The sequence below is a fragment of the Lithobates pipiens genome, unplaced genomic scaffold (genome assembly GCF_037356315.1).
Source record: "Lithobates pipiens isolate NorthernLeopardFrog02 unplaced genomic scaffold, aLitPip1_a1.2 Scaffold_28, whole genome shotgun sequence".
NCBI classification, from domain to species: Eukaryota; Metazoa; Chordata; class Amphibia; order Anura; family Ranidae; genus Lithobates; species Lithobates pipiens.
Window position 1 is genome coordinate 187,772,632 of NW_027507789.1, and position 20,304 is coordinate 187,792,935.

Genomic DNA, 20,304 nt, shown 5'->3' on the forward strand with positions numbered 1-20,304 from the left:
GATTTGTGCCCATTGGCTGGACGAAAAATGAATGAACTGTCCAAATGATATATTTTCAAACAATATTTTGTCTAGTATATGGGTACCATTAAACTGAACCTTTCAGTTCGCCAAGCATATAAACATATTGGTGTCTTCATCACATGCTCCAGCAGCAGTTTCAAATGCACAATTGTATAGTTTGTTCTGTATTCATTAAATTTTTTGCCTTACCTGAGCATATTTCGCCCTTGTACCGCATACAGGACATGTCATCGCATTCACAGTATTTCCCCCACACTTTGCCAAAGTCACCGGTGTGACAAATGCACTGGCCACACACACACTCTCCTCTCCCGGAACAGAGAACACCTTTTTCCTTTTGGCTGCAGCGGTCTTGTTTTGAGGAGTCATAATCCTCCTCGGAGCACTCACAATGTGGTCCTAACCAGCCAGGGTGACAGTCACAGATTCCACAGCTGAGGGTCCCATTTCCTTTATTACATGAGTTGCTGTTTGGCTCATCATACTTCTGACAGTCACATTCACACTGGAAGTGTATAGTCACAGTCAGGGAATCTTTAAATCCCACAGGTTTGATGGAAAATGTCTTCACCTTCTCTGCAGGGCAACCTCGAACTTTTGCTTCAATGGAAAAACTCACCTGCAAGATTAAAAGTGATTGGTAAGTGAGCACGCTGACATTTTTGCAATACTATCAAAAGCCACAAGAACCTAGTGCAAACATATAATTGGTGTCACGTTGCATTTCGTGGAATATTATTATTATTATTATACTGGATTTATATAGCACCAACAGTTTACGCAGTGCTTTACAATATAAAAGGAGACAATATAGTTACAATACAATAAAATACAAGAGGATTAAGAGGGCACTGCTCAGAAGAGCTTATAATCTAATAGGGTGGGGCAGGTGGTACAAAAGGTTGTAACTGCGGAGAATGAGCTGATGGAAGTGGTAGGAGATTAGTTGGAGACATGGTGGGCTTCCCTGAAGTGATGAGTTTTCAGGGATCGCCTGAAGGTAGCGAGAGAAGGGGATAGCCGGACCAGTGGAGGTAGTGAGTTCCAGAGGATGGGAGAGGCTCTGGAGAAATCCTGGAGATGAGCATGGGAGGAGGAGATGAGAGAGCTGGAGAGTAGGAGGTCTTGAGAAGAGCGGAGAGGACAGTTTGGGTGATATTTGGAGACAAGATTGGTGATATAGCTCGGGGCAGAGTTGTGAATGGCTTTGTATGTTGTGGTTAGTATTTTGAATTTAATTCGCTGGGTGATTGGGAGCCAGTGTAGGGATTGGAGGAGAGGGTTGACAGACACTGAGCAGTTGGTAAGGTGGATAAGTCTGGCAGCAGCATTCATGATAGACTGAAGAGGGGATAGCCTATGGAAAGGTAGGCCAATGAGAAGAGAGTTGCAATAGTCAAGATGAGAGATAACGAGGGAGTGAATGAGAAGCTTGGTGGTTTCATTTGTTAAAAAGGGGTGAATTTTAGAAATGTTACAGAGGTGAATTCTACAAACTTTTGACAATGATTGGACTTGGGGCTGAAATGACAAGTCAGAGTCTAGGATTACACCAAGTACCCTGGCCTGAGGGGAGGGCCTGATGGTTGCATTGTTGATTTTGATGGAAAAGTCATTTAGGGGGGCATGTGCAGGGGGGAATATTAATAGCTCAGTTTTAGAGAAATTTGTTTAAAATGGTTGTAAACCCTTACAACCAACTTTGAACTACAGGTAAGCCTAGATTAAGGCTTACCTGTAGGTCCAAGAAATATCACCTAAACCTACACGGTTTAGGAGATATGTGCCGAAAGACAGGCACCGCTGTCTACGGTCAGTGCACCACCGCGGTCAACGGCGATATGCCGTGAGTGGCGGCTCCCGGGCGCATGCGCGGGAGTGACGTCATTGCGGAGCAGCGAGACCCACCAAGAAGATGGATGCTCCGGACTACACGGGACAACGGTGACTTCGCTGGCTCCTGTGTCAGGTAAGTGAGTGCGATGCATAGTAGTCCATTATGCTTTACCTTTGCAGGGAATGAAAGAGGAAGTAAACCCAGGGTTTACTTCCTCTTTAAGGAAGTGGTGGGACATCCATGCTGATATGTCAGTTAGTAAGTTAGTAATGCGAGAGGAGACTTTAACTATCTTCTTCACCTCTTGAGTTTCATGAAAGGTAAAACTGCACTTTTTTTAATGGTTTTAAAGACCACTCTCAAACAACAATCAACACAATGAGAGTTGGGACATAAAAAAAGAGAAATGTTGTTTTTTTATGTATAGAATTCTGAGTGCACAGGTATTTATTAAAATACATTTATCAATTCAAGTGAAACCACACAAATGGAATAAACCCTAAGTGAGCTGCAGCAAGTAAATGTATCAGATAACATACATGTAAAGTAATTAATAAACCACACGATGCGCTATTAATTTAAATAAATTAGTTATCAAGGTTTGGCCTTCTGATTTAAGAGACCCAGGAGAAATTGTATCTTTTTATCACTGCAATTAATGTATGCTTTAACCACTTGAGACCCGCACTATAGCCGAATGACGGCTACAGCGCGGATCTCCTTTGCCGGGACGACGTCTATTGACGTCGTCCCGTGTACGAGCGGCCTGTGTGCCCCCTGAGGGGCGCGCGCGGCGCGCTCTGTGATCGGCGAGTCTATGAGACTCGCCTGATCACTGATCCGAGCAAGGGGTCGATCCCGACCCCTTATCACGTGATCAGCTGTCAGCCAATGACAGCTGATCATGTGATACAACGGAGCCGGTAATCGGCTATTATTCCTCCTCGCGCTGACATCAGTCCCGATCACGGCCAGCCCTGCCAGTGCCCACCTGCCCCCTGCCAGTGCCCATCAATAAAAAATGTGTCCCCCCCTGTCAGTGCCACCCAGCAGTGCCCATAGTGCCACCCACCAGTGCCCACAGTGCCACCCAGCAGTGCCCACAGTGCCACCCAGCAGTGCCCACAATCTGCCCCAACAAAGGTGCTGCACCCCAGTGCCACATATCTGTGCCCATCAGTGTCATCTACCAGTGCCCAGCAGTGCCGCCCATCAGTGCCCAGCAGTGCCACCTATCAGAGCCACCTATCAGTGCCACCTATCAGTGCCCATCAGTCCCATCTATCAGTGGTACCTATCAGTGCCCCTTAGTGCTACCCATCCGTGCCACCCATCTGTGCCACCCATCCGTGCCATCTTATCTGTGCCCATCTTTGCCCATCAGTGCCGCCTTATCTGTGCCCATCGGTGCCGCCTTATCTGTGCCTATTAGTGCCGCCTTAACTATGCCTATCAGTGCCCACCAGTGCAGCCTATCAGTGCCCACCAATGCAGCCTATCAGTGCCCACCAATGCAGCCTATCAGTGCCCACCAGTGCAGCCTATCAGTGCCGCCTCATCAGCACACTTCAATGAAGGAGAAAAATTACCTGTTTGCAAAATTTTATAACAAACTATTAAACATGATTTTTTTTTTTTTGCATCTTTTTTTGTTTGTTTAGCAAAAAATAAAACTCCCAGCTGTAATTAAATACCACCAAAAGAAAGCTCTATTTGTAGGAAAAAAAAGATAAAAATTTCATTTGGGTACAGTGTTGTATGCCCGCGCAATTGTCATTCAAAGTGCATCAGTGCTGAAAGCTGAAAATTGGTCTGGGCATGAGGGGGGTTTAAGTGCCCAGTAAGCAAGTGGTTAAGCAGTCATACATGGATCGATATTCGGCTGATTCAGCAGTGACCATACGAATTTCAATCCATCGATGGACAACCAGCCTGTCAGATTTTTCTGCATGCAATTATTGCCTGCAGCCATAGCTGCTAGCTGTAATGATTGTATTCTGCTAGCTGGTAAGGCTCCCTGCACCTTCCTTGCTGGCAGAATACAGTAGCGCTGCAGGAGGCATTTCCCCTGTGTTGAGAAGGAAATCAAGCTATTTTTCACCTGCGGTGGAAAGAAAAAATGTATTAGTCTATGGCTTGCCTTAGACTATGACTATAACCATTTACACCCAAATTCCTACATCTACTATACCTAGAAATACAAAAATCACTAAGGTCTGCTCACTGATTTGCCCGTTTACAAGTTTATATGTTGCTTTCCAAGTTCAGCAGACAGTGACATTATTGAAACCTTCTATGCATCAAAAAGTCACTGTTAGGCATAAATAATTAGTTACATCTACCAAGAGGCCTCTTTTTCAACTGGTGGTCTTGGGAATATCTGAATGCACTGTCTGGGACATGGGACCTGGGTGAAGCAGATTTTTCCCCATTACTCATCTCTGTATCCACCATACACACAAATGCTTCTCACAGCATGACAAACATATTGTATAAGCATAAACTACAGCATAAAAAAATAAACATCACAATGGCATTCCTACTTAACTCTCTGGGTTTGGCTTGTGAGTTTTATACAAGTTGCATCCCCATAATTGCCAAGAATCCTTGTCTTTGGCAAATCATGTGCATAGAGGTTGCCAATATTTCATTTATCCCTAGAAGACATCTTTCTGTTTTAGGAGATCAGTTTGTGGTTTTGAACACTGTAGTGTTGCAGTCTGTTTATAGTATCCTGGCTTTGTCAGTATAAACTGGAGTATTTAGCTGCAGTACGTGATTTATAAGCCAGTTCAAACTATAACAAATCCGGACAGTTGAAAGTAACCAGTAAATACAGATATATTGTCAGCTAATTTTTAATTTTTTTTGCAAATCTATAATTTTTCCATAAAAGTGGAGCTTCACATGTTTGCCCATTACTGTAATAGCTGGCTTTAAGGTTCAAGTCCACCTTACATATTCTAGCCCCCAGTACAGCCTGAAAAAAAAAAAAACAGCTCCAGCTAGTAGAACTTACCTGCTCTCTGTCCCCCACAGACTCACTGCTTCAGCTCCAGGATCTTGCTCCTTTTTCAGATTAAAAGAAAGAACCCTAGCTGAGCAGGAACGCAGTCAGCGAAGGAGAGACATGACAGGGTGATAAGAGTATACAGGAATGAGTGGGTTAACAAAAGTTAATGGAAGCTAAGATGTTACCCCATTGGCAGGGCCATCTTTAATATTGGTTGGACCCTGGGCAAAAATTTTCTTTTGGCCCCCCCCATGCAATTCCCCTCTCCATCTGCTCTGAGACATACAAATAGCAGCTAGACTTAAAATCATTTTACTGTATCAGATCAGGCAGCAATTGTGATTGGTTGCCAGCAGTTACAGCATTTCATTACTGCTTACTGACTGGTTGCTAGAGGTTACAGCACACATTACGGCTCACTAATTAGTTGCTAGAGGTTACAGCACATCATCTCCTCACAGCAGGGGAGAATGATATACATATGAATGCCACCTTTATTTACATATCAATTACATATCAATTACTTAGAATTGTTGCCGCTATTTACATGGGTGAGTCATCTGCACACAACAATAGGGAAGAGCTGGGCAGCAATAGTAGCAGCACTTCACACTGACATATCGGGGAAACACCACAGGACTAAAACTTCAAGGGACAAGGGAATTTAAACCTGGATAGTTGCCAAGTATAAGGCAGCTGTTTTGGGCCCCACAATAATGGCAGGGCCCAGGGCAGCTGTCCCTTTTGCCCTACCTTAAAGACGGCCCTGCCCATTGATTGTGGAGGAAGGGAGCTGGGGGGAGCTTAAGGATAGTAACTGCAGGGTAGGGGTGGAGCCTCAACAGTAGGTGAATCAAGGAGTGGAAGAACGTCCCTCTCGCCCATCCCCTATTTATATGTTTCATGTGTTATTGTGTTTGTGTTCTATGTTGGCATTTTTTGGGGTCCTTGATGGGGATATAGTTCGTTGCACTGGGTAAAATGGTGGGAAACCATCTCAGGTATGGTATCCTCAAGTGGGAACGGTTCACTGCTGAGTGACCGGTTAGCGGTAAGAACCCTGGGTGGATGAGGTCAGCTGGGTTTTAGGCCCTGAGTCAATAGGTCGCGGCTGGGGTGGCAACTCAGCTAGCTGGTGCCTCTGACACAATAATGACATGGGTATATCGGTACTGTCAAGGAATTCAAAATAATTATATCTGGTTTTGAGTTGCTATCACTACTTATTAATGGAAATGGCTGGGTTGACAAGTTTTATTTTTTGTTTCTTACCTAATGTAAAAGCCGCATTCCTTAAATAAAGATAAAAAAAAAAAAAACACGCTCAAGAAAAGTCTAGGTTTACATATAATTTCCTTTGCCCTACCGATCATTTTGACCTGGGTTTATGCAGAAGGCAACCTCTGCATTTTTCGTCATATCACTGTCAGTTGTCCAAAGATTGTGCCCAAGATTGTGAAACGTTTACAGTTTGCCTTTAGTGCACCATAGCATTTAGCAAGAAATTATCATATAAAATACATGGCAGATGTAGCATTCCTTGAAAACATTACCTATTAAATAGGACTTGAACTGTGGAAGCTGTGCCCAAAAAGGCGAGCAGAGGAGAAAAGACGTAACCAGCCTCATATCAGAGTTGCCCTCTGATGACCGGTGATTTGATGAGCAGTGGTGCAATATTCAAAACAGCAGCATGAAAGTTGAAGGAAGTGCAGTCTTGCAGAAGCAGGGGGATCTTTGCACTGCACGTAATCAGGTGCAGCTTCCTCTCTAACAAGAAGAACAGTAAGCAGCACAGTAATGCCAACACCAAATCTCTCTCCAAATCTGTTAAGACTAGCAGTCAAAAGAACAGTGTCTTAGATGATCTCACACTGTAGGTATACAGCTATGAGTTTCAAGGCACAAGTGTGTCTAGGGACAGGAAGCGCACTGCTATTTTCCAGGAAGAATTCAAAACAAAAGTTAAATCTTTCAGGGTTCTGCTTATGCACAATTACCATTTCTGGTTGTTCCCGGTTACATAGCAAATCCTTATTTATTTTTTGGCCATTGAGTGACGCAGGACAGTCTAAGAACTGTCAGGTTATACTGCCGCCTACAGGAGGAATCGACACAAAGAAATTAAACGTTGGCCCAGTTTAACCCAGCACACAAGTACCAAGTTTCAGCTTTTTGATAGAAGAGAATTTTTTTTCTTCTGTAGGCGGCAGTGTAACCTGATGGCCTAAGAATTCCTGTGTCCCTCAATGGACTACCATACACAGCTGCAACAGATTTTGCACTCTGCAGTTTTAGTAAATCAACCCCAGTGAGAACAAAAGTCAAATTTTTTAGTCCAAGTCCATTTTGAACTACGTGGTTAGTGCTTTCTTACTGGAGACAGGGGTCAGTAAAGTGGTTGGGGGGGATGTGGGGGGAAGTCATGCCAGAATTCTAGAAAGCGCTGTTGAGAATGCATGCAAAGGTAATCCAAGACTTTACATAATGGTGCAAATAGACTTTAGATGTTTGCAAACAACCTCTACAAATTAGTGTTGTTGCTCTATCCACCAGTCAGATATTAGCTTTTATCATCTGCCCTGCTCTAGCAATCAGGATTTTGAATACAGATGTTTTCCCTCTGTTGCTATGGTTTACCCATCCCTTTACTCTGCTCAGGGTAAATTTCTCATTATAAGTGATCAGCTCTGGAAATAGAACGGTCTGAATCATTTAGCCACAAACAGAACATTTTATTGTTGTCAGTGCCTCAGATAAATCAGATCTGACACCATGTGCTTGTTTTGAAAGAAAGATGTGGCAGGCCTGTCATTAGCAGGATGTAGATAACAAGAAACATGTGTACATGCGTGTAAGCTGCACTCATGTGGAAACAGCTACAGAAATACATAAAGAGAGTTAAAATACACATGTAACCATCTCCTGCTACTCTCAAGAAAAGAACTACAAGCTATTGTCCAGATGGTACAGAGACCCTGCTACTTTACACAAAATCTTCCCGTCTACACCAGCCACCTGCTGGCGCTGTGAAGCTTCAGTCGGAACTTATATACATTAAATCGCAGAGACAAAGATTGCTCCGTTTTTTTATGTCCTCTGCTAGGCATACCTGCTTATTGGAAGACAAAGAATACTCCCCCATTGTCACGGTGGGTGTCAATTATGAATGACACCATGAGAATGGAGGAGATGTTGGCACTGGACAATGACACTTATACCAAATTTATATCTCAATGGTCGATCTGGCTCCGCTTCTCTTCCTCTGACACCTTAATGAACCAAATCTCAAACGCATAGGGACACTATGGGCTCTCTCTTACCCTATCCCCCTTACCCATATCCCTTCCCCTTCCCCCCCCTTACCTCTCCTCTCTTCTTGCTATTCAGCTTTCCCCTCTACCACTTTGTTCCTCTTTATTTTGCTCTTCTCTTCCCTTTCCTCTTCTCTCTCTCTTTCTGTCTTCTTTATGCTATTGATTAAACATTGTCTCATGTAGTAACCCATGAGTATTTCTCACTACTGTGGCCACGTGGATCAGAGAACAGGCCGTCTTCCCTACTCTCCAAGCCTCCCGACAGGGACAGGCTGTGGCCGATAGTCATTAGCCGGCCCCCCGTAACTGTACTCCTGTTACTGTTCCTGCTTGCATTTGCCTCATGATGGTTACTGTTTTATTGTTTTCACTTGAAATGTTTCAATAAAAATATTTTCAACACTAAAATACACATGTAACCGCAAGCAATTGTGTGCAAATATAGCAGAATTTGGGAAAAGGGCATGTGTGCTTAAAGGGAAACTCTTCCTTTTTGATGATTGATATATAAAAAGTTAACATAAATCTATTTGCAAAGGAGATTTTCTTCTGCTATCTGTCCTGTAGCCACAACATGAATTTAGAGAGAATTGGGGGAATCCCTGGTTGTCACCAGAATTAGTGTCTTTATTGGAAGGCTTCCCCTCTGTTCCTGGTGACAACCCAAAACCTGGCATTTTCTGTCACTTTCGTGGATAATGGTAAACAGAACAAATAGAGAGGGTGATTCTCTCCAATGGGGGCACAGTCCACAATAAAAACCTGACAGGTGTTCTAATCCCTCTCCACACTATCCAAAACTAAAGAACGTGGAAAAAAAAAGTCTTCTGTGTGCTGCAGCCCCCCTCAGCCCCCTAATACTTACCTGAGCCCAGCTCGATCCAGCAAAGTTGCAGGAGTGTCTTGGATGCCCAGGACTCCCCTCCTCATTGGCTGCGACAGACAGGTGTGCGGCGCTACCAACGAAGTCAGTGAGCCAGTGAGGAGAGGGGGTGGGGCCGGGCAGTGTCTCTACATATCTGAATGGACACACAGAGTTGTGGCTCAAATTGGGTGTCCCCCAGAGCAAGCTGCTTGCTGTGGGGGCACTCGGCCAGAGGGAGGGGCCAGGAGAGAGTCGATGAGGGACTTGAGAAGAGGAGGATTTGGGCTGCTCTGTGCAAAACCAATACGTATAACATGTTTGTTATTTTTTAACAAAAAAAACCCAAGACTTTAGTATCACTTTAAATATAATTCTCTCCAATTAATTCTTTCCCAAATTTCTCCACAGAGCTTGAGCTCAAATTGCAGGCATCCCTAGTAACATTCTGCACCAAACCCAGATGCAAAGATTACACTCTCCATTGGATTTGGCAACAGCTATAGTGTAAGGGGATATAATTTGAATCTTATTGTTTTTTCAGGTTTGGAAATCACACTATATAGTAATTAATAAAATAAAGTTGTATAAAATGTACAAAGATTGCTATGCTGACCATGTAGGTAGAAATAAACAAACAATAGATAACAGATTCAGTTGTTTCAAAAGGTATTTTGCTTAAAGGAGAAGTCCAGCCTGAGCTTTTTAGGCTGGGCCTCTCCTATGGGTCACAGGAGTGCAATTAGTTTTGCACTCTTGTGACCCGTTTTCAGAGGAGATCGGTTTCAAGTCCGCTCTCCGCTGATGTCACTGCCATCAGTGGTGGCAGTGCGTCATCCCGACTTCCTAAGTTTGGATCAGCCAGCTGCCTTGATTGATGGCAGTCTCAGCGAGCCACTGAGACGGCCGTTCCCCGCCCCTCCACAGCTCATCGCTCCAATGAGCATAGAGGATCAAAGCAGGAGAGATGCTGACTGACAGGCAGCATCTCTCCGCTCAGTGATGTTTGATGGCTCAGTGCAGAGACACCGGGGGACAGCTGCAGCATCCACCTAGGTAAGTATGAAACCAAAAAAAAACAAAAAAACTGACTTCTCTTTTAAACCTGATCATTTAACTCAACAAAACGAAGAGCACTTTTGTGGAATTTAAATGGATTTTACACTAGGACAAAAAATCCTGTGTTTGCTAAAAACAATTCTTCACAAATCGTAATGCACATTTTGTAGCTTCAATTTCTGGCAGACATGATCCTTAAAGTGGACCTTCAGTCATTTTTTTCAATTTTCCATCTATGAAATCCTCTACTCTTGTTGTTTTAACTTTGGATAGTAAATTTTTTTTTTCCGATAGTAAATACCTTATACAGCCCACTTCCTGTTTCTTGTCTTGTAATTAGCCTAGGCTTATGACATTATGCACAGCGCTCTCTCTCTAACTCTTGTGAGAGTTTGCCAAGAAGGAAGGCGGGATGAGCCATAAGAGGGCCAATGAGAGCTACAGGACTGCAGAGCTGGAGGTGTGCCTTGGTGTGTATGTGTAAATCTAGGAAGTGAACTTTTCATTCAACCCGAAAAAAGACTGACTAACTATCTGAAGTTAGTACAGTAATCTCCCCTGCTGAGCTGTTGTGTTTTGACAAGGGGACCCCCCCCCCCCCCAACCAGAACACTCTGATCAGCACTCTCCACTATTGGCTTAGAGCACTGATCGGAAGTTGGTTGGCTGCTGGCTTTCCAACATGCTCATCCAACAGAAGCCGGCCAAAAAACGGCTTCTGCTGGACAAGGTGCCATACACACGGGCTGAATGTTGGGCATTTATTTTCTAACAACTTGATGTAGGTATTTGGCCTGTGTGTACAGTGCTTTAGAATCCTGGGACAACCCTAAGGCCTCTTTCACACGGACGATCCATTCAGGTCCGCTTGTCAGTTTTTTAGGTGGACCTGAACGGATGCTCCATAGACCTCTATGGAGCGTTGGATGTCAGCGGTGACATGTCCGCTGACATCCGATCCGCTCCGATCCGAAAAAGTGTGACAGAGGAAAAACCTACTTTTCCATCCATCTGCAGATCGTGTGACGACGGACTTTGCTGTCCGTCATCATCCGATCTCCCATAGGGAGAGCGGCGCTCTGACAGGTCTGTCCCTGCACAGTGTGCAGAGATGGACCTGTCATCTTCCTGCTCAGCGGGGATCGTAGGAGCAATCCCTGCTGAGCAAGCGGATGTTAACGGGGCGGATCATCACGGATCCGTCCCATGTGAAAGAGGCCTAACTGATCTTAAAAATACTCCCTCCCCCTTGCAAACACCTATGCTTAATAACCTGTGTAAGAAAGATGTATATACGGACCTATTTTCATGCCGCTCCGGTTCGGCCACATGATTTGGCTCCGTGTCAGCCAGCACCGCTGCAGGGGAGAGGAGGGAGAGCCAACAATGGATGGGCCATAGTAAGCCTATTGGTGACATCAGCGCTCAGTCTTTACCAGCCGTTGTTGAGCGCTCTCCCCTGTAGAGGTGCTGGCTGACACAGGGGACATCACTTGACTGAACCAGAGTGACATGCAAATTGGTAAGTATACGCGTCTTTCTTACACAGGTTAGCAAACATAGGTGTTAGGAGGGATAGGGAGCATTTTTTTAACATTAGTTAGGGTTGCTCAGAATCCTACTTTAAATCAAAAGGAAAAATATCAAACAATCTTATTGTTACTTTTAAAGCCTTAATAACATTTATGACCAACATAAGAGTTTCATGTCTGGGGAGATAGTTGCAAAGGACGCCGTATATATACAGAAATGGGGGGGGGGGTGCAATGTGTCTTCTATGTGCACTGGGGTTGATCATGTGATTACATGAGGTGGAGGGGAGTCTTAAAGCGGAGGTCCACCCTAAAGTGGACGTTCCGCTCATTGGAAGCCTCCCCCCCTCCGGCGCCACAATTGGCACCTTTCAGGGGGGAGGGGGGTGCAGGTACCTGTACAGTACACATAGATTCTGCAGAAGGTACGCCACTTTCCGCAGAATCTACGCCCCTGCTGGGAAACACGAGGATCCCAGAGACAGCGGGACCATCCTTATTGCGCAGCGCGACTCGCGCATGCACAGTAGGGAACTGGGAAATGAAGCCGAAAGGCTCCTCTTCCTGATTCCCATACCCAAGATGGCGGCGGCAGCACCCGAGAGATGATCGAGAGATCGGCTTCGGGTGCCGACATCGTGGGCGTGCTGGGCGGGTAAGTGCCATTATTTTAAAAGTCAGCAGCTGCAGTATTTGTAGCTGCTGGCTTTTAAAATAAAAAAACGGCGGACTCCCGCTTTAAGCCCCATACACACTATCAGATTTTCTGCTGATTTTTGTCTTCAGATTTACCAAAACCATGTAGTGCAAGGGCCTGCCTGATTGCATACGCATTGAAATTCCTAAGGTTTGACCTCATATTATATGGTTTTGGTAAATCTGAAGACAAAAATCAGCAGAAAATCTGATAGTGTGTATGGGGCTTTAGGATCATCAGTTGCTACATTTTGTTTTTGGATATGGATGGTCTTGAAGGGGGCAATGTTTTTCTTCTTGTTCTTAGACAAACTAGATTTTCAGTTCAATCTTACATTAACGGGAGAGAATTAAAAAAAAAAAACGGCTTAAAGGAAAAATGCCATGACACATATGGACTAAATTTGTGTAAGTGGAAAACACGTGTTCAGTGCATATTTTTTTATTTACTTGTGTCCTAAGCAAGCAGAATTATGGAGAAGAGTTCTAGATGATTTAATAAGAGTGGTATGTGGCTAAACGTAAGCAAGGTAGGAACAGCACAAAATATCACAGAACTCTGTGAAGGAAAAAAAAGAAGACAAATAAAAAAAAAAAAATGGAAGAACTATTAAAAGTAGGCTAAAAAGCAGGCATACTTGTGTTTCAGCCAGCTCAGATTTTATACCAATAAAAAGGTAAAACAAAAATGATAACTGTAAAGGCAAACATGCATGTAAAAACTTGCGGCAAGTGCAAGTGAGGCACCTGGCAGGATGTGAGAACATGTATAGTACACAACTATGCCTAAAGCAACTACTGAGCAATAGCGGCGTGCCTGTCCCTGATTTTTACCGGAAGAAAGGTCACTAGGTTTCCAGGTAATTGTAGTTCAGCAGCATCCATATACGTTGGTTAATTTGACTATAATAATGAATAAATTACCTACACAGATTTTTTATGACATATGGCTATATTTGGTACATGGAGGTTATTTACTACAGTGCACTTGGAAGTGCAGTCGCTGTATATCTGAGGGGAAGATCTGAAATTAGGGGAAGCTCTGCTGATTTTATCATGTAATCATGTGCCAGATAAAATGCTGTTTTTTATTTTCCTTGCATCTACAATCTACAAATCTACAGTGAATGCACTTCCAAGTACACTTGCAGTGCAAAGTGGATTTGCCTTTAGTAGATAACCCCCATTGTTTTCTAAATACTCCGCTCATATTTTTTATCTTTTTTACAGCTTATATTAATCTTTTATAAACTTTTATTGCTTCTGTCAAAATACCTCTCTCGCTGTGCAAGGCGCATTGACTGTTTCATCAGATTTGGCAAACCGTCAGAATGTGCAACGGAAGTGGCGTTTCATCACCGCCATCTTGCTACACCCCAAACTCGCCCACAGTAAGTATACACTGAGAAGGGGAAAAGCGGACATCTTGTTACACCCACCGGATTTTTGCATCTTACACCTATTTTTAACTATAAACTGAGGTTATATAGTGAAATACAGTACTTAGAATTCTGTCTGACAGTTTAGATGTCAAATTTTAAAAGCAGAGAACTTCTGTTAGATTTGCAAGCCTGTGAGATTAGCAGGCTTGACGCTGCTTTTAAAATTCGACATCTAAACAGTCAAACGGAATGCTTTGTTCTGTATTTTACTATATAAACTCAGTTTACAGTTAAAGATGAGTGTAAAATGCAAAACTACGGTCGGTGTAACAAGATGTCCACTTGCCCCCTTTCCACTCCATCCTTACTGTGGGAGAGTGCAGGGTGTAGCAAGATGGTGGCGACCTAACGTCGCTTCCGTTACACATTCTGACGGGTCGCCAAACCTAATGAAACACAGGCAGTCATTACCAGACGGTTTGTAAACAAAGCCATGTGATCACATGCCATGATATCATAGTGATCACATAATCAGGAACCATGCTGACTAGTTTCTGGTCACTGTATCCAGCAAGATCTCTATTATACAATATAATTCTGACAAAGAACTCGGCTTTCGCTGGCTGCTATATTTACTTAGCAAGTCCTGGCTTTTATTGTTGGTAAAAGTGGCAGGGGGAGCAGAAGCGAGGGTAGGCTAAAGCCCCATACACACTATCAGTTTTTCTGCTGAGTTTTTCCTTCAGATTTACCAAAACCATATAATATGAGGTCAAACCTTAGGAGCTTCAATGAAATTAAAGTGTCCTTACACGTAATAAAAGAAAGCAATGTGGGTGCAAAGGGATTAATACCAGCACACAGCCCTCCACCCTTGAAGGATTTTGTCATAGCATTCTGAGCTTTAATCAGCGAAGGAAATTAGTTTGGTTTATTTGCAATGTGGGTGCAGATAGATTGGCCAGTAAAGCATTTTGGAATACAATATGTAGCAGAGGGTTGCCTGCATCCTGGTTTTGTATTTATAAGTGGTTGGGAGGTGTTTGACTGTAATGTGAGCAGACATGGTGCTTTGCATAATCCTAAAGGCATGACCACCATTTTATTTGATTTTGGAATCTACAGTATATTGATAGTGGAATAGTGGCATGGTTGTAAATAAGCTGAATTTGAGGCATTTTTTTTGTACTTTTGGACAAAAGGGGGTATTTAATTGTTACCCCACAGGAGAGGTTTTCATCACTACCTTTCCCTGTGACACTTGGTCCGGCGGACCGGAATCCGTTCGATCGTGTGTGGGCTCCAGCTGACTTTTTTTCCCCAAAAGTCTCACAGACCTAGAAATAAAACATGTTTCAAATCTATCCAATGGACTAAAAATTGGGAAAACCGCTCATCTGTGTGCTAGTCAGACGGACCAAATATGATGCAAGGGCAGCTATTGGCTACTGGCTATTGAACTTCCTTATAGGAAAAATGTAAACCGCGCTAGGAAAAATAGTGTAAAATTAACAAACTAACAAAATAGGCAGCAGCAATAAATGCGATATGGCATTCGACAGTAGTAAGGTATATATAAAGCTGCGCCAACCCTCTAATAGATACAATGTGAAATAAATAATAAATAATAAAATAAGACTGATACAATTATGCAAAAAAAAAAAAAAAAAAAACCTCAAATAATGTGTAAATAACAAAAAGGGCCAACAAAATGGCAAAAAAGAGAGAAAAAAGTCCAATCTAAGAAGAGTTCATAAGTGAATCCAAATAACGGACGTTAGTGTTCTTAAATGACAGCACCACAGTGGTTCAACACTTTCCAAAGCGCGTGAAGTGCCCGTCACCATATGTTGAATGCGCTTACCAGAAAATATATGAAATGAAGCATATATGAATGGTCGGTGGATAACATCCAGGTTAACCTTCCTCAGCTGGGTCAGCACTCCATCTCTTAGCGATATTTCCAAGATAGTAATCTGTTCAGTGGTCTCGATAAAAAGCACTCAGAGGCCCACGGAAAAGAAAGGGACTGACATAGCATAATAACGTAGGAACAGTTTAATAAATAAAAGTATTGCACTTACAAGTACGTAGATAAAACACAGCATATAGGAGCAATGTAAAAAGCCGGCCGGCAAACAGGAGCTCCTGTCCTCCTCTCCTACAACGTGGTGGCGTCACTGCGTGCCTTCCCAGACGCGTTTCGTCATACCTGACGTTGTCAATGGGGAACGGGCAGCGCAGTGACGCTCCGCCTAATAAAGTTAACGAAGGGAACCAAGCCTCGTATTGAGATACGAGACTCAGTGACGCTCCGCCTAATAAAACTAACGAAGGGAACCAAGCCTCGTTCTGAGATGCAAGACTTAGTCATCAAAACGCCATTGTGGATAATGGCAAATAGCCCTAATACGAGCGTTGTCTATCCAGAATTGAACTATTATATCAACCCGTAACGAACACGCTTATCATTTGTTGAATAGAACATCATAGATGAAAATCATATCCAACAGATATATTATGTGTTTAAAAAGAAAAGGAACATTAAAATAATACATGTATGTGTTCGTGTAAAGCAAATAGAAAGCTGGCAATATATAAATCGCATAACAGTTCACAATTGCATATCGCTTCGCGATGCGCGAAAAAAACCAGTTAAATCGTGAAAGGAAGGAATTACACCCAGTCCTTCTAACGGGATTGGCGCAAAAAAAGTATGCATATATGGTGCCATATGCCTAACATATGCTGGCGACATAAAATAATCGCATATCCCTTCGCGATATACGAAAGAAATAAACAATTAAATTATGAAACGAAGAGGTTATATTCAATCCTTCTGAGGGGATTGGCGCAAAAAACATATGCAAGTATGGTGCCAAATGTATGACATGTGTGTATTAATGAACATCAAAAAAAAGGGGAATAAATGAATAAAAAAGGATTATTGGGGAAAATTATTCCACACAAATCCATAGATATAATGTCAATCTAGATGGAAAGAGGAAATGAAATAGATGTTTATGAAAAATACGGAGTGGTCAATGTGCATAGATCCAACCATAAATAATATAAGTTGGATCCTTGCACATGGGCCAAACCCCATAATAACACAAAAATAAATTAACCTAATCTGTACGATCTATAGATCGTCTATAATGAAAAGGATCAATATATATACATATAAAATAATACATGTGCCTAAAACATATATCTAGAAATGGCGCACATATCCAGAATGTATGGACCAGTCTAGCATCTCACAACAAGCAAGGCCAAAAAGGTATTACATATATAAAACTAGTGTGACATTCAAAATGCAAAAAATACATAAAATAAATATATAAAAAATATATGAATAGAGAGTCAAAACCAAACAAAAAAGAGAAAAAAGTTTAACTAAGAATTGTCAATGAAGGCGTTGACATCGGTGTCAATATTAAGCCCAAAAGGGGTATAAGTTTTGAGACGGTGGACCCAAGACATTTCAAGTTTGGAAATTTCTCTTACTAAAGAGCTACCCCGCCAGTGAGGCTTATATTTGTCAATCCCCAAGAAAAGGGTCTTAGAGGGGTCTTTATTATGAAATTTCAAATAGTGTTTAGACACAGAGTGGTTGGGGAAACCAATGATAATATTGCTTATATGTTCATTGAGTCTCACCTGTAGGGGGCGCTTCGTGCGTCCCACATATTGCAGCCCACAAGGGCACTGCCACATGTACACCACTCCCAAGGTGGCACATGTGATGCACGGTTTAATACTATGATTTAATCCAGTAGCCGTACTGCGAAAAGTGGTGGTCCGTCTCTGAAGGCAAGAGTTCAAGGAACAGACCCTACACTTACCACATTTGTAAAATCCCGTGAGCTGGTCAAAAAAACCCCTACCTCTAGCTGGAGGGTCTATGACATTTGGTGCCAAGCGATGACGGACTGACGATGCCCCTCTAAACACTATTTGAGGCCTCTCACTAACCACATTTTTCAAGGTAGCATCGCTGCTAACAATGTGCCAGTGTTTGTTTATCAATTTTTTTATACTCTTCTGTTGGAGAGAGTAAGTGGTAATGAAGGGGACTTTTCCCTGAGTGTCATTAACACGTGCGGAGCGTCACTGCGCTGCCCGTTCCCCATTGACAACGTCAGGTATGACAAAACGCGTCTGGGAAGGCACGCAGTGACGCCACCACGTTGTAGGAGAGGAGGACGGGCTCCTGTTTGCCGGCCGGCTTTTTACATTGCTCCTATATGCTGTGTTTTATTTACGTACTTGTAAGTGCAATACTTTTATTTATTAAACTGTTCCTACGTTATTACGCTATGTCAGTCCCTTTCTTTTCCGTGGGCCTCTGAGTGCTTTTTATCGAGACCACTGAACAGATTACTATCTTGGAAATATCGCTAAGAGATGGAGTGCTGACCCAGCTGAGGAAGGTTAACCTGGATGTTATCCACCGACCATTCATATATGCTTCATTTCATATATTTTCTGGTAAGCGCATTCAACATATGGTGACGGGCACTTCACGCGCTTTGGAAAGTGTTGAACCACTGTGGTGCTGTCATTTAAGAACACTAACGTCTGTTATTTGGATTCACTTATGAACTCTTCTTAGATTGGACTTTTTTCTCTCTTTTTTGCCATTTTGTTGGCCCTTTTTGTTATTTACACATTATTTGAGGTTTTTTTTTTGCATAATTGTATCAGTCTTTTTTTATTATTTATTATTTATTTCACATTGTATCTATTAGAGGGTTGGCGCAGCTTTATATATACCTTATTGAACTTCCTTGTTTAGCCCAGTTTACGCCTTCACGTTCAAAACTAACAGACATTCGAATGTCCGGTCGTGTGTGGCCAAGTCCGCTCTTTCATAAAGTCCATCCGACCTCTGCTGAAAGTCCGTCAGGAAGACCGTCGGACCTAGTCCATCGAAAAAGTCCGGTCGTGTGTACTCGGCATTAGACAAGTAATGGGGCAACGGTTGTTGCAGGAACCAGGAGGCACAGAATCTTCCTAATTCAACTAAAATTTGCCACACTTCCTGACTTGAGAATGATTAAAATGTGGAGCAATGAAGTATAAAGAGTGGATCATAAAAGAAAGTACAGTGAGATACTAAGTAGACATGACAATAAATCATACAGCTCCTGTGTCTGTATCCCTCTCTGAGGCCTCCTTCACACGGGTGAATTTGTGCAAACGTTGGACTTCAGCATCAAGAGTCAGCAGATTTCTCCAGCTATGCGAACACCAGTGGCTGCTCAGCCTGTTTAAGTAATGATGGAGCCATGACAGTACAGACACTAAAAATGGGGCAGATAATGTTCTGCTCAGTTTGTTTCTTTTTCTTTTTTTTTTCGTGAACAATGCTTAACATCAGTGGATAAAACTGGAATGCTACAAACATTTTGTCAAGAATCTTTCTTAAAGAAAAATGTAGGGAGAAAATATAACTCACAGTATCCCCAATCTTGAGCCCTGAGCAGGATTTTAGGCCTGGTGTGACCTCATTGTTGGTGCAAGTGGCATTGAATGAGAGCGACAGCTCCTCAGGAACATCACGGACTTCGAGTTCCACCCTAGATCGGATCTTCTGTGCTCACAAAATGAAGAAAAAAAAAAACACAAAGTAAATTAGAAAGTGAAGAAAAAAAAAATGTTGGCAGGTGAGAAAACATTAAGCCGAATGATGACCAAAGTAAGACCTCTCTCCACACCACTCTTTCCACTCTACTGCCTTAAAGTCATAAATTTGGTCCTGAAATAAATAGTTTCAGAAACCACAGCTCTGGAATCTACTGCAAATTTGGCCACATGATCCTTGTTGAAGGAGAAATACAACCATTAAAGGTTAATCCCACCTGGAGATGAGTGTGGTGACACCTTGCTCTCCATTGAAATCTTCAAGTCCCTTTGGCACAATGGAAGAAGGAACTTGTAGTCTCTCCATTTACAGATCTCTGTAAATGGATGGTGCGGGCAGAGCCATGCACAGCCATACTAATAAAAAAATAAAAAAAAGACAGGAGTCTGCAGGGATAAGAAGAAGAATCCTTGGATTCAGTACATGGGAAGCAGTTTGGGGATGAGGAGGGGAGGGCCTGCTGTGGACTGTGACTGTTTCACGTTGCACCTTAAATATGGGGGTAGTATGAAACATGGTCGGAGAGGTGGACTTGGCCTTTAAGAATGCTGACCTTCCACTTTATCAGAGGTCATGTGACCAAGTTCCATGATTTTCGGAATGATCCTAGTGACTGTAACCCATAGAAGGAAGTGCAGACTAAACAGCAGACAGAAAAGACAAGCTGAACTAAATAGGCAGTGCAGGTTCATGTAGTTTGTGGAAAAAGGAAAGGCTTTGGGAAGTCATACCTCATAGGAATCTATGATCAGCTGAATCACGTTTCCGGAATCTTTGGATAATGTACCCACTGTTGTCCCAGGAATTAACTCACTATATTCCTGTGAGGAATACATTTACATTAAAAATGACAGCGTGCAGAAACAAATGTCAGATAAAATCATTTTTTGCAAAGCAGATTTGAAATGTTTTATTCTTATCTGATTAACGCC

General features: G+C 42.7%; 1 protein-coding gene across 1 annotated transcript in view; it reads right to left on the bottom strand.

Moving 5' to 3' along the window:
- ITGB3 (integrin subunit beta 3) overlaps positions 1-20,304 on the bottom strand; it is a 138,152-nt gene that overhangs the window by 50,592 nt on the left and 67,256 nt on the right. The window contains exons 8-10 of the mRNA XM_077460147.1: positions 20,104-20,193; positions 19,187-19,321; positions 214-643 (exon numbers count right to left, since the gene is read on the bottom strand). Coding sequence (XP_077316273.1) covers positions 214-643; positions 19,187-19,321; positions 20,104-20,193 — 655 coding nt within the window. The remainder of the gene's footprint in view (positions 1-213; positions 644-19,186; positions 19,322-20,103; positions 20,194-20,304) is intronic.